This window comes from Mesoplodon bidens, assembly GCF_964165515.1.
Source record: "Mesoplodon bidens genome assembly, chromosome: 5".
Lineage (NCBI taxonomy): Eukaryota > Metazoa > Chordata > Mammalia > Artiodactyla > Ziphiidae > Mesoplodon > Mesoplodon bidens.
Window position 1 is genome coordinate 19,848,843 of NC_138161.1, and position 15,414 is coordinate 19,864,256.

Below are 15,414 nucleotides of genomic sequence, written 5' to 3' on the forward strand. Positions count from 1 at the left end.
TGGACTGAGATGATGAGTCACCGGGATTCTGAGGAAATTTTTTCAGTGCTAATGGAGAGATCCCACAAGAAAATGTTACTGGACAAGAATGCCTAGGAAAACTATCTTTGGTTTGGAAATAAAGATCACTTTATCAGGCCCTGTCCCCTCATCTTTCTTAATACACTTTTGACTATTGTGGGACATGAATTGCTATAATATCAACCGAGTGGCAAAGGGATTGAAACTTGAGGGGAAAATCTGGAGTCCCTTGTTCCAGAGAGTACTTTTAAAACTCTGTGGGAATTCCCTAGCAGTCCAGTGGTTAGGACTCTACGGTCTCATTGCAAAGGGCCTGAGTTCAATCCCTGGTCGGGGAACTAAAAAATTCCACAAGCTGCAAGGTGCAGAAGACAAAACCAACCAACCAAATAAACAAACAAAAAAACCTCGGTAACATCCTATGTTGTGTTTTATCTCAGGCAATTTGTGAGGAGGTATTGTTTAATTTATCTGAGTTTATAATCAATGTTTGTCAATTCAAGAGAAGCTTATGTGTTTTTATGATGCAAGGAGGCATCCAGCCATCGGCACCTGTTTAAGGCAGATCTGTCTTTATACTTCCTAGTAACTCAAATGAAGTCTCAGTTAACAAGCAAGGAGGGAGTTCGAGGAGGAGTAAAATCATACATTCATTAAAGACCATTAATTTTACATGTCTCCTGGGATTTTTATTACTAAAAAGTTATGTAATTTTATGAAGCTAAGAGGCAAATAAACAAACATTTAAACTCTGAGTTACTTACTTTTATTTAACTAATTATTAAAGACCCACTATGTGCCAAGCACCACGCTAGGTGCTGGGGACACAAAGATGTGTCGTCTCTGCCTTCAGCGAACTCATAATCCAGATGCACGTGTAAAATGATAACTGTACAGCCCAATTAAGTGCCGTAAGAGAACCAGGAACATGCCAAGAGCACCAGGATTATAATAAGCAGTAGACTTTAGCTTTGAAAAATGGATGACTTGGAAAGACTTAAAAGAAGAGGTAAGGGATTTTGGACTTAGACCTTCAGAGAGGATTTGAGTTTGGCAACATGGAGAACATTTGAACAAGGACAGCAACAGTAAAAGAGATGGAAGCTGGGAGGAGAAACATTGTGTCTAGATAAAATGGCATAGAGGTTCACTCCCTTACACACACACACACACACACACAGGGCACAAACACAAAAGAACCTGAATTCTTCTGGTACCAAAAGCATTATATGGGGTCATAGTACAATGATACCATAGCTCCAATCAGTTTATGTAAAACTTTTATATATTTTATGGCAGAGCTCACTGTGTTTAGATTATTGGATTAAATAATAATAACCAGTAATTAAATTATTGGATTGAATACATCAGTGTTTATTTACATTTGAGTCATTGTTTATTTCATTATATCCATTCTACTTCTGATTAGAATCCATCTATTTTAAAGTGACTCTAGAGCATTTTTTAAAAACATAAACACAATTCTCTCTTTTCAAATTTAGCACTTTCCCAGTAGCTCAACGTGTTCCAATTTTATTCATGGTCATTACTTCTTTCCTCTCCTTTAAAAATAGCAGCAGCTTGCACTTGTCTGTAAATCCTAGCTGGTGCTGCTGTCTCTGTCCTCTCTGGCCCTTACTCTCTTCTCCTTTGGATTTTTTCACTGGGTCTAGGTTGGAATTTTTCTCCTTCTAGTTTTGATCACTGGTTTGGGAGTTTATTTCCCTCTGTTTTGTTATAGCACTTGGTTTCACTACTTATATTTAGTGGTTTTAACTAGAAGATAGTCCCTACTGCATCTTGGCATAGGGTTTTAAAAAGGCATCTTCAAGATGTTATCATGAGTCCTGTTTGGCGACCCAGCTTTGGGTTGTGGCTTTAGTTACTGGTAAAAATAGATACTTTGTAGGAAAGCACAGAATATTATACACAATATGATTTGATCTGTTGGAAGGTGCAGAACATTAAGCACAGTAATTTTGATTTTGATTTTTAAAGAAACTATACAGGTACGTTCATATATGCTGGAACTACATTCCCCACCCCCCACAATTTTTCTGGAATCACATGCAAGAAACTTAAGAGCGGGCTACTTCATTGATGAGGAAGTGGAGAAAAGGGAACCCTTATACACTATTGGTAGGAATGTAAATTGGTGCAACCACTGTGAAAAACAGCATGGGGGTTCCTCAAAAACTTAAAATCAGAGCTACCATATGACACAGCAATTTCAGGGCATATATCTGAAGAAAACAAAAACACTAATTCAAAAAGATACATGCACCCCAATGTTCATAGCAGCATTATTTACAGTAGTCAAGATATCGAAGCAACCTGTGTCTATCAACAGATGAATGGATAAAGAAGATGTCTCATACACACACACACACACACACACAAACACAAACACAATGCAATATTACTCAGCCATAAGAAGAGAATGAAAATTTGTCATTTGCAACAACATGGGTGGACTTGGAGGGTATTATGCTTAGTGAAATAAATCAGAGAAAGACAAATACTGTATAATATCATTTATATGGGGAATCTAAAAAATAAAACAAACTAGTGAATATAACAAAAAAGAAACAGACTCACAGGTATAGAGAACAAACTAGTGGCTATGAGTGGAGGGAGTGAGGGAAAGGGACAACATAGGGGTAGGAGATTAAGAGGTACAACCTACTATGCATAAGGTAAACAAGCTACAAGTATTGTACAGCACAGGGAATATAACCAATATTGTATAATAATTATAAAAGGAGTATAACCTTTAAAAATTGTGAATGTTGTATATCTGAAACTTATATAATATTGTACATTAACTATACCTCAACTAAACAATCAGATTAAAAGGGTGGGAGTGGAATAAAAACCAGGAGGACTGTAAAGGAGACAGTTTTCACTTGATAACTTTTCTGTGATGTTTGAATTCACCATATACATAAATTATGCTAGTTGAACATGTAAGTAGATGCATTTAACAGTGATCTATTTTTGTCTTTGATCATGTCCATCGTAAAGTATTGAGCAAGTTTTCATAGTGTGAGAAAAGCTAAAACTGAAAACAGCAGGTGACTGTTTTGACAAGATGTGAGCCAGCAAACCGGAAACACCTTGCATAAAGAAGAGAGACCAGCTAGGCTTCTTCACTCTGTACAAATATAAAGACAAATTTGTCCCAAAATGTCCCTGTGAGGCACTTTGAAAACTAAAACAAAATAGAAAATCCAACGAAACAAATAAAATCTTGAGTCCAATGACATGAGAGAGAGAGAAAGACAAGACTCTTTAGTTAAGGACTAAAACTCATGTCAGTTATACTCACGTGGATGCTTGCTCAGGGCTTTTGGAGCCCAGACAGTGGAAAGCTAAGAGAGTAGCTCTTTTTCTTTTTTAAATCATTCAAGAGCACTTTATTTACTCACATAGAGTCCCCTCTTGTACGTTTCCCCACTTCCAGTTTCTAGAAGGAAATATTTGACATTTTTCTCCACAAAGTTTCTTTCCCAGTGGGCTGTTAGCAATGTCAACAACAGCAGTAGGAGATCCTCTGAAGATCTGGAGAACGCAGTTAAACAGGCATGAATGACCCATTTACTTAGAGTAAAATGAAGTGTTTACCTCTATTTTCAGCAGTTTTAGAGAATTTCTGGGAGGAAAATTATGGTTTAAGCAGTACTCGGCGAATTCTGTCCCTTAGAACATTATACAGTTCTGTGGTTGTACTTCGGGAACCGTTCAAAATTGTTTCCGAAAAATATATTTTTTAAATTATTATTTTTTTATTGAAGTATAGTTGACTTACAATGTTGTGTTAGTTTCAGGTATACAACAAAGTATATATATATATATATATATATATATATATATATATATATTCTTTTTCAGATTCTTTTCCATTATAGGTTATTATAAGATATTGAATATAGTTCCCTGTGCTACATGGTAGGTCCTTGTTGTTTATCTATTTTATATATAGTAGTGTGAATCTATTAATCCCAAACTCCTAATTTATCCCTCCCCGCCTTTCCTTTTTAGTAACCATAAGTTTGTTTTCTATGTCTGTAAGTCTATTTCTGTTTTGGAAATAAGTTCATTTTAGAGTCCACATATAAGTGATATTATATGTTATATATATTTCTCTGTCTGACTTACTGCATTATTTCATTCTTTTTATGGCTGAGTAATGTTCCACTGTATATATTTACCACATCTTCTTTATCCATTCATCTATCAATGGACATTTAGGTTGCTTCCATGTCTTGGCTATTGTAAACAGAGCTGCAATGAACACTGGGGTCCCTGTATCTTTTCAAATTAGAGTTTTTGTCTTTTCCAGATCTGTGCCCAGGAATGGGATTGCTGGATCATATGGTAAGTCTATGTTTCGTTTTTTAAGGAACCTCCATACTGTTTCCATAGTGACTGCACCAATTTACATTCCCATCAACAGTGTAGGAGGGCTCCCTTTAAGAGAGCAGCTCTTGACCTACTTCACAGGACTAGGTCCAGGACAGCATTTTGCTTCTCTCCTCATAAAACACAAGAACAATTCAAACTGCAGAACACTGCTGACCCGCTCATTGGTTTGAAGATCCTGAGTAGGGTTCTGTGGGCCTGTCAGCAGGCATTCATTTGTGCACACACATCCTCTCTCTCTCTCTCTCTCTCTCTCTCTCTCTCTCTCATGCACACACTCATACCCTTAGTAACATAGAAGGCCACTCTTCTTCCCATCACAACTAATCACTAATCAAATCACCCTCCAAAGGGTGGCAACTTGGTGAAACTCTAAAAACAGTTAAAACAATACTGATGGAAGACAAACTCAGGTACTGGAAAAGAGAACAACACTAAAAGAAGAGAAATAGTAACCCAAAGAGCTACTGTTTCACGTTTATATGCTGGGAGCTGAACAGAAGTTGGAAACACCTGCAGTATACATGATTTTTTTAAAAATTCCTTAAAAACCAAAGAACAACTTTTCTTAAATACCTGATTAATTAACTACATTTCAAATAATAAAACAATTTTCTGTGGGTATATGTATATGTTTAATGATATATGTTTGTGTATGTATATATTTCAGTAAACTATATAAAAGACATACTTAGGAAGTAATTGCCTGGACCACTCCAATCGCTGGTCTCCCCACTTCCAACTTCCCACCTACCCATTCTGCCCATTCTCTATCCTCCATCTACTGTGTTCTCTCTCTCTCTCTTTTTTTTTTTTTTTGTGGTATGCAGGCCTCTCACTGTTGTGGCCTCTCCCATTGCGGAGCACAGGCTCCGGACACGCAGGCTCAGTGGCCATGGCTCACGGGCCCAGCCGCTCCACGGCATGTGGGATCTTCCCAGACCAGGGCACGAACCCGTGTCCCCCGCATCGGCAGGCAGACTCTCAACCACTGCTCCACCAGGGAAGCCCCTGTGTTCTCTTTTTGAAATGCAAATCTGACTGATATTCAGTGTTTAAAAGTCTTCAATGGCTTCTCCTTACTTTAGGATAAAATCAAAATCCTAATTGTGTCTCACAAAGCCCTCCACCGCCTGGCTGCTGCCTCTCACCCTCCCCTGCTCTCCATACTCTGGCCTTAAAGAACTTATTTTATTCCTTCACCCTCTTCCTGAACGCTCTCCCCAAAGGACATCTGTGCATGCTGTTGGCACCATCAGAAATGGTCTCCCTCATCTTCTTTACCTGGTTACGAGTATAATCTTTTCATAGATAGATAGATAGAGATGTATGTGTGTGTATTCTGTGGTAAAACTTTAAAAAACACATTCTAAAAAAATTCTTTTTTTAACATTTTAAAGTTTTTAATCTAACATTTTAGTTATTTTATTTTATTTTACTTTTTGGCCATGCTGCGTGGCTTGTGGGATCTTAATTCCGGACCAGGGATTGAACCAGTGCCCACTGCAATGGAAGCGTGGAGTCCTAACCATTTGACCGCCAGGGAATTCCCTAAAATAAGCTCTTAAAATAATAAAAGTAAGTAAAACAGGCTGTTTAAACTAGTACAGTACTTATGAAACAGCCTATTCTTCGTCTATGACTCTCAAAAATGTCAGAAATCCATTATAAGTGATAATATGAATGTTTAACTTCATTGCCCCCAAATTTTAACAACAATAACACAACAGTTTTTTAAGTGCTTTATACATGTGAACACATTTCTTTCTCCCTAAACCTCTATGAGGTAAGTACTGTTATTGGGATTATCACCATTACAGATGGGTCAACTAACCCACACAAAAGTCAAATAACTTGTACAAGGTCACAGAGCTAGTAAGTGAGCAGAGTTCAGCATCAGAGTACGTGCTCTTTACCACTACACTATGCCATCAGAGATACAGCTCAAAAAATGCAAATCTATAACACTATGAAGTATAATTTAAAGGGAAGAGTTATGGTTGCTCCATAGGCTCTAGAATGTTCCTGGCCACAACACTGATTACACACATCCTAATTTTGGTTGCTGTGGTAGGCAAAATAATGCCCCCCCACCAAGGTGTCCACATCCTAATTCCAGGAACCTATAAATACGTTACCTTACAGGGTAAATAGGAAATAAGGTTGTAGATGGAATTAAAGTCGCTAACCAGCTGATCTTGAAATGAGTAGATTATTCTGGATTACCCAGGTGAGCCTGATGTAATTTTAAGGGTCCTTATAAGTGGAAGACAGAGGCAGAAGAGAGAGAATCAGAGATATGGCAGCCTGGCATCGCTGGCTTTGCATCTGGAGGAATGGGGCCATGGCTGGCCTCTAGAAGCTGGAAAACACATGGAAACAGATTCTCTCCTAGACCCTCCAGAAGGAACACTGCCCTTCCCATACCTCGATTTTAGCCCAGTGAGACCTATTTCACACTTCTGACCTCTAGAAATTTAAGATAATAAATTTGTGCTGCATTAAATTTATCGTAATTTTTTACCGCGACAATAGGAAACTAATACAGTTGGGCTTTTTTTTTCTGAATTCTGACCTCAGTAACACCTTCCAAGAAAGTAGTGCCTAGTGTTAAGTTTTCTTTTTCTTCTTTTGCCAAAGAAAGCACTTGACCCAGGTTCTGACTCACCCTCATCTTCCTCGAAACATCAATCTGGGGGGCTTCCCTGGTGGCGCAGTGGTTAAGAATCCGCCTGCCAGTGCAGGGGACAGGGATTTGAGCCCTGGTCCGGGAAAATCCCACATGCCGCGGAGCAACTAAGCCCGTGAGACACAACTACTGAGCCTGCTCTCTAGAGCCCACGAGCCACAAGTACTGAAGTCCGCGCTCCTAGAGCCCGTGCTCTGCAACAAGAGAAGCCACTGCACTGAGAAGCCCACGCACCACAACGAAGAGTAGCCCCTGCTCAACGCAACTAGAGAAAGCCCGCGCCCAGAATTAAAGACCCATCCAAAAATAAAATAAATAAATTTATTTTAAAAAAACATCAATCTGGCAATACAGATAGCCTGGAGTATCGGCTCAGCAGTGGTGTCACTACATTGTTATGGGATGTAAAGAAATGTTATTTTAAACAATGGCTTTTACAGATTTCTGCTGGTCTGACTTTAACAAACACAGTGGCTCTTGCCTCTATGGTCTAATACATCTTCTCCACCCACTGGAGGCCCACTGGAGGAAGACAGTGTGACAGAAACCATGGGCAGAGCAAATGTGTGTAAATTCACATGGGCTTCTCTCACTGAACTGCTCATGTGGAGGGGTAAATGAGTGTCCTCAGCCATAGGGAACTCACTGTTCTCTTTATGCTGATATTTTTGCTTTTGACATCTTCCTTTTTAATGTCATGTCTGTTACTATCTTAAAATGATTATCAGGTCTACCAGCAAGCACAATTTGACCTTTTCATTCATCTTGACTCTGTCAAGATGGAACCAGTTCTCTTCAGCAAGTTGATGATGATGCTTTGCTCTTAACAATGTTGACAGAGGGCAGAATTTTCCTGGCATCGGTTTCCTGGAGTGCTGTTTTGGGTCAATTCCATCATAGAGGCAGAATCTTGTAATTTTGCAGAAGATCCAAACCTCTCTCCCCCTCCACGGTCCTTGTCAGTTGATGAGAGGTGACAAACTCAGGCCAAGTTGCCTGGCTAGGGTTCCAGTCTAGATCTGAGGACCGGCTGCCACCAGCTGTGTATTGCCAAGAACAGCACGCTGCTCTCGTTCACATTCAACTCCTTTTCTTAGGTGTTACCTCAGAGAAATCTGACATCTCACCTACATAGAATAAGTTAGGGCTTAATGATTTATAATACAATCATTAACTCTATCCATACATTTCTTCCACCCACTCCACCTTATCCCCTTCCCCTTCAACAGGGGTATATTTACCCGTACTATTAACCAAGCACTTTGCTCAGCACTGGACATACAGTAGTGAGCAAACATCAAGAAATTTCTTCCCACATGGAGCTTCTATTTTAGTGGGAAATAAAAATATAATTCAACTAAACACACAAATAAATGTCCATCTATCAACAGGTACACTGAAATCATAATTTAAATAACAACAACAAAAAGCAATCCTCCTGACTACCAAAAAGAAACAAAGAATATTGACAGATAGAAGTAAAAGGAAAGAATGGGAATGAGCATGATATTATACATATTAGGATTGAGACAAAAGAGTGGTACAGTCGTATTTGAGATGAATATTAAGAAGATGAGTATCTAATTAGAGCATAAGGAATCCACTGTCTTTTCTTGAATGAAGATGGCAAAAAGAGTTAAGTGCTCAGAAAAATGAGAGGAGTGAAGGCCAGCTATCTATGCAACAAAGTCTCTGATCTTCAAATCCCAGTTCCATCTCTTTCCAGCCTAGATAAGTGAGCTTAGACAAGTAACTTAGCTTTCCTGAGCCTTAAGGTCCCTACCTGTAAGTTGAAGATATGTTCTATCTCATGCATTTGTTGAGAACTTAAAAAGAGAAAACATACAGGAAAGTCCTAGGAGCAGTGTGATACATAGGTAAGCCTTCTGTACAGTTTTTGGATCTGAACGTGAAACCTGAGTGGATAAATAACAAATAGGACGGTGGGGTGAAACTTAGCCTCGAAGAACATTCTTGTTTTTTCAACAATACCCTGAAAGCAATGAATGTACCTAGTGCCCAGATCTTGGTTTCTAATACCATTCTCCAATCAAAGGAACCAGGGCTCCTTGGAGCAGTGGCTGATTCTGGAACTGGACCAGAAAACATACAGGATCAGCCTAGAGCATTTTGTGGGACCAGAAAGTAAGGAAGTGTTAAAAACAAACAAACAAACAAACACACATATATACACAATGATGGGGGGATGTCAAAGGGACACAGGAACCAATTTTAAGAACTCCCAATGGCCAAAGCTGGACAATCTAAAATAAATAAAATAGTACTGGACTGTAATCCAAAGTGCAAAATAAATATTGATGAGCTTATACTGATATAAAAAAATAGATGAATGAATGAATGGAGTGGGGGGAGAGACGTCTCTCAAGCAGAGAAATTCCAAGTAATTTATGGAGCTACTCCACTCTCAAGGAGGTGGAGTATAACTCTTCTTCCTTAAGTGTGGGTTGTACATAGTGATTTCCTTCCAAAAAATACAGTATGGAAAGTGGGGGAGAAGGTAACCCATGGAGATACCTGGCATACACTACCCAACCAGGTGATAAAGATTAACATCAACAGTGATAAGTCATGGTCACAGTATGTACCCTTGATATGATGTGATGAAAATGATACTTCACCTCGGAGATCTCCCTCCAGAAAAACCATAAACCCAGTCCAGTCATGAGAAAAATATCAGAGAAATACCAACTGAGGGACATTCTACAAAATCTTTCGCCAATACACCTCAAACCTGTCAAGGTAATAACAAAACAAGGGAAGTCTGAGAAACTGTCACAGCTAAGAGGAGCCTAAGGATACATACAGGATTACTAAATGTACTGTGGTGTCCTGGATGGGATCCTGGAGCAGAAAAGAACATCAGGGAAGAATGAAGGAAATCTGAATAAAGTATGGACTTCAGTTAATAATAATGTATTGGTATTAGTTCCTTAATTGTGACAAATGTATCACACTAATGTAAAATATTAATAATAGGGGAACGTGGGTGAGGTGTATATGGGAACTCTCTATGCCATCTTTGCAATTTTTCTTTAAGTCTAAACTGTTATAAAATCTTTAAAAAGCAAATAAAACATTCCTGCAATACCAGGCCTTTTGGCATCCCAGGAACAATACAGAAAAGATCCCTGCACACTTCCAAATTAATCCCCTGTAGGAGTCAGGGTTAGGAGGACCAAAGTGTTAGCTTTACCCAAAGCTTGAAAAAGCGCTTATTCTGCTTATTCATCTAAGCCTGTGTTTGCCTCTGGGTTATTCTTGGCTACAGTTTCAAACTTAGGGTGTATTGTTTCTATTTTGATTACTGTATAGGAATACCAGAGTAAAATAATTTTCTCTGTTTTTAATTAGTGATAATTCTACACTAAAGTCAGTCCTTTTTATTTCAAATTTAAGACTGTCAGTGAAATACATAACTTTCCCAGTAGTTTTGTTACAATTCCTCCAGTCTGCCTCTTTGTTGCCTTTTGGCATTAGTGATTTTTTTTGTCTGTGTGTTCAACATGATACCAATTGATATGTCAAAATTGCATAGTGGTTTTTTATTGTGAAGCCTTGACTTCTTGGTTTGATTTCCTATAATATAGGTCAGCACATGCCCCCTTCACTGAGACAACTTGCACCTTCTTTCCCCACTCAGGGACAAAAACTCACACGACGTTGAGCTGAGCAATACTCACTCAGGCAATGAGAGCTCGAGAAAGAGTCATTGTTTTATGCTATTAGACACGCAACCTGCAGGTTATTTTAAGTATTATATTGCCAGAACTTGAATAGCAACAACAATAATGCATTCTATTAAAAACAAATAAAAGGAAAGTAAAAAGAAAAAAAGGAAAAACGAAAGAAAAACTTCGTTTCTTAAGTGTGCTAAAGATCTATTGTAATCTCCTCCATTTTTTCTAAAGCGTTAACGCGAGGAAAACAAAATAACAGGAAACATTCCCAAGATTTTAAATCTTATGAGCCCAGAAGCCGTGAAAATCCTGTTTAGAACCATCCCGTGAAGTTGGCTTTGGGACGTCTCCCGCTACTGCATCAGAGCTTCTGTATCTTTCTAACAATCATCCCGTTGCATCAGAGCTTCTGTATCTTTCTAACAATCATCCCGTTGGACGTCCCCTGAGGACACAGCAGCTGGCTGGAGCGCCCAGACTAGACTCCTCGAACTGAATGTAGATGTGCAGGTGGAGAGGATACAAGTAATTCTGGCTCAGCAGCCAGGAATTCCCTCCCACCCCGCGTCTCAAAAGTGCACTGCATAGTAGCGGCACAATTGGGACCCTCAAAAGCCAAGACAATTCTAATGGTGCCCCCCGCTCTAGTGCTAAGAGTGCGGCCGGCGCCTGCCTCCGGGTGATGCCATCTTGGGATCTTAGCATCTTCTAAGGAGTTAGTGAGTTTTGCATGCTATTCACGTCTCCGTGTCTTTGAAAACTCAACCCAACTTTGCAAGAAGATGAGAACCTGCTGGCGTGGACCCTTAACTTTCTCTAACTAGAACTAACAAAATCAGATGCGATTTACACGAAACCGAAGACCTCCGGCCCCCCGCCGCAGACGGCACCCCCGAATTCTGGGCTCGCTGGGTGTCAAGTCAGCTGCCCCACGGCAGACCCTCCGTCCGGGGCCCCAGAGAAAGCCCTCCGCCAGCGCCGAGCGTAGTAGGGGCTGGAGGTTTGGGGGAGCTGGTCTCAGCAGGAGTGGGTGGGAGGGTGGCGGTACCCCAGCAACTTACAGTCCACGGCGACCACCAGGTAGCGCAGCAGCAACAGGAGGAGGCGGTGGCGGCTCCTCCTCGCCATCTTCGCGGGGTCGGGAGCTGCCGGCTCCTCGGACGCCGAGGGTCCCGGCGGCGGGAGCGCGGGAGCGCGGGAGGCAGCCCGGGGCGGGGGGCACTGAACTTCTCGGGGCGGGAGAGGAGAGACTCGTGCAGGGGAGGGGAGGGGCGGGGCCTGATGGCTTGTCAGTTTCCCCCTTCCAGGGGCGTCTTCTTAGCTGGCTGCCTAGAGGCGGGTCTGGCCTAACCGAGGGCCTGGGGGGGTCTGGACAGTTCTTTTTTTTTTGGGGGGGGGGGCGTGTGGGGAGGTTGGGACGGGGCGGGCCGAGGAAGCCGGACGAGGTGTCGGCTGGGTCCTAATGCGGGGCCGGAGGAGGCGACGGGCGGAAGGGAAGCCCTGGCGGGGAGGGCGGCCCCCGCCCCCGCGCCGCCGGGATTGATCGGCTTTGTGTCTGGTCCGGCGCGGGGCTGCCAGCTGTCCCCCAGGGCGAGGAGCCCGGGCGCGGGAGGCGCTGGCCGCAGGGCTTGGGGGTGGGGCTCGGAGGAGGGGAGACTGCGCCTGCCTTGCTCCGACTCCTCTCTTACCCTCCTCGGCACAAAACTTCTTTGGGGGTTTTCAGCCTAAGGGTGGAGATCTTTGGAAATTTTCTGGCCAACCCGCGAACCTGCGGGGGAGGCGCTCCGGGGAGATGGGGTTTGCCGGCTCCGCCTTGGAGGCGAAGGGGGGAAGAAAAAGCAATCAAGACTCGAGCTGGAAGGCAGGACTCAGATTTTAGCAATCGCCTTGGCCTCTTCTCGGTGTAAGCTTTCTGCTTCTTTGGAGAGTTGAGGTGTGTTTTGTGTTCTTTGCTTTTCACGTGTCAGAGTTAGAAGTTCATCTAACGGTGTGAAATATTTATCATGTTTCTTTCCAGTTATATAACTGCCGCCTGTGGAGTTTTCCACATGTTAAAACTCTACAGCTGCCCTTTGTCAGGTTTATTTTTGGTCTACAGTGCTTTTAAAAGCGAAACCCATTATGAATGCTCTGTTGCGTGCTTTAAAATTGACCCGCACTTACAGTGCACACAGTGCAAGGGCTAAACAGGCAATTTTTATATTTACTCCTAGGGACCGAAAATGTCTGCTGCGTTCAACAGTACTGACAGGTCTGGAAAAAGACCACTCCCAAAAGAAGAAATAGTTATACGTTTGTTTTTTTTTTTTTAACGTAGAATAACGGTTAAAGTTCTGTGTAGAAGACAGTTGATTTAGTGGTGTGCACACGAAGAATTTAGTTAGCTCAGTGGACAAAGGCAACCAGAGTTCAGATATGCAGAGCTGTGAGGAATGAGCATCCCTGCTGTTTCCTTGGTGACAGTGATGGAAGCTTAATATCCATGGCGGCAGAGGGGCAGAGGACCCAGGAAGGAAAGTCAAAATGGCAAAACTGTGAGAGCTATACTCTAGTCAAGCAAGGAGAAAGGATACAGATTCAACAACAGGCTTAACGCCAGTTTTTCTGGGCAGTAACAAGAAAGATTTAATGCTTTACAAGAAAAGTTGTTGGCACCCTCTTTTCTCATTCTTGCCCCAACTATCTGCCTCTTTTGCTCCTTGCTAAAGATACACACACACAAAAAGGGTACTTTTAAAAAAAATTCTGTGACACCCTATGTGAATAATTGATTCACTCAGCTAACTGTCCCCCAGTCAAGGCATTTGTCAAATAGCTACAACATGCCGGCTGCTGGAGGACAATGATGAACAAGATCAAGTCTTTGCTGCTAAGGAGCTCACAGTCTTGAGGAAAGAGAGAATGAGTCCCCTCTGGAAAGACCTCTAATACCACGTCATAATACGGTTTTTATTGAGTGCTTTCTCAGCAGTGGAGTCTGAACAGGGCAATATCTAATCCTCCAACGACTCAGAGAGAAAATATTATCATTCCCACTCTACAGATGAGATAACCAGGTGGAGAGATGCTAAACAGCTTGTTCAAGGTCAAGGGTCAAGGCTAAGGGGAGGTTCCTATGTTGGGGATGCATGCAGGACATATAACCTACACACATCCTCCCCTACACTCTTTATCGGCATGGAAAGTTGGGGCAACTTTTGAAAGGAAGGAAATAAGGGAAGGACATTCTAGGCAGAGCAAAGAGCAGGCTCAAAAGCTGAGAGATCTAAAAATTATGGCTTGTTTAGGAAAAGCAAGTTTCTACAGTGCTAGAGTAGAACATGTGGAATGGGGGCAGGGGAGGTGGCAGAAACTGAAAAGACGATTGGATTATGAGTGTCATTCAATGTCATACTATAGACTCTAGACCTTATCCTGTAGGTAAAGAGGTTTTTGAAAGCACTAGGGTAGGATATAAAATAATCCACAGTAGAACTGCTCTGTCCATTATGGTAGCCTCTAGATTCATGTGGCTATATAAATGTGAATTCCATTAAATTTAAAATCCAATTCTCTGGTCATACTTGTCACATTTGAAGTTCTCAATAGCCACATCGAGTAGTGTTTGTCCTCCTGGACAATGCAGATATGTAGCATTGCCATCATACCAGAAAGTTCTATAAGACATTGTTGCCTTAGAATTATGATTCATATGGAAATGTAGAGAATGGTTTAGAGATAAGAGAATCAGAATGATAGACAAGTCTGAAAACCATTGCAGTGTCCTGAGAAAGAGGTGAGAGGCATGAAGTAAATGGTCACAGTAAGTGAAGAGGCAGGTAGATTCCAATGGTATTCCACAGCAGGACTGTGTCATCTATCTAGATGATTGTGTCAGCTATAGAGGTGAGAAAGCGGGGGAGTTGTAGTAACGGAGATTTCTAGCCTGGGTGGCTATATGGGGTTATAGATAGCATCATTACTTGAAAAAGAAACATAGGCAGCATACATAGTTCCAACAGGATTGGGATGGGTTGACTAAAGGTTATCTAGTGAGATGACCAGCAACTATTAGAAAAATTGGGCTAGAATTCAGGAAGCCCTCAGAATTGATAAAGAAATAAATGTAGGGCTTCCCTGGTGGTAGAGTGGTTAAGAATCCGCCTACCAGTGCAGGGGACACGGGTTGGAGCCCTGGTCCAGGAAGATCCCACATGCCGTAGAGCAACAAAGCCAGAGCTCCACTACTGAGCCTGCGCTCTAGAGCCTGCAAGCCATAACTACTGAACCCGCGTGCCACAACTACTGAAGCCTGTGCGCCTAGAGCCCATGCTCTGCAACAAGAGAAGCCACTGCAATGAGAAGCCTGCGTACCACAACGAAGAGTAGGCCCTGCTCACCACAACTAGAGAAAGCCTGCATGCAGCAACGAAGACTCAACACAGCCAAAAATAAATAAATAAAATAAATAAATTTATTTTAAAAAAAGAAGTAGATGTAAATATCATCAGCTTCCCCTAGAACAGTGATCGCTAAGATTGCTCTTTGGAATGTCCTAGAGATCCTTAAATATGATTCTCTGCTTAAAATTATGTTAAAAATTCA

At 41.6% G+C, this 15,414-nt stretch overlaps 1 protein-coding gene across 1 annotated transcript in view; it reads right to left on the minus strand.

Moving 5' to 3' along the window:
- Positions 1–12,185, minus strand: part of JAM2 (junctional adhesion molecule 2) — a 75,805-nt gene extending 63,620 nt beyond the window's left edge. The window contains 1 exon segment of the mRNA XM_081235398.1: positions 11,892–12,185. Within this exon segment, the coding sequence (XP_081091524.1) occupies positions 11,892–11,958 (67 nt within the window). The 5' untranslated portion in view covers positions 11,959–12,185.
- Between the last annotated feature and the right edge of the window lie 3,229 nt (positions 12,186–15,414).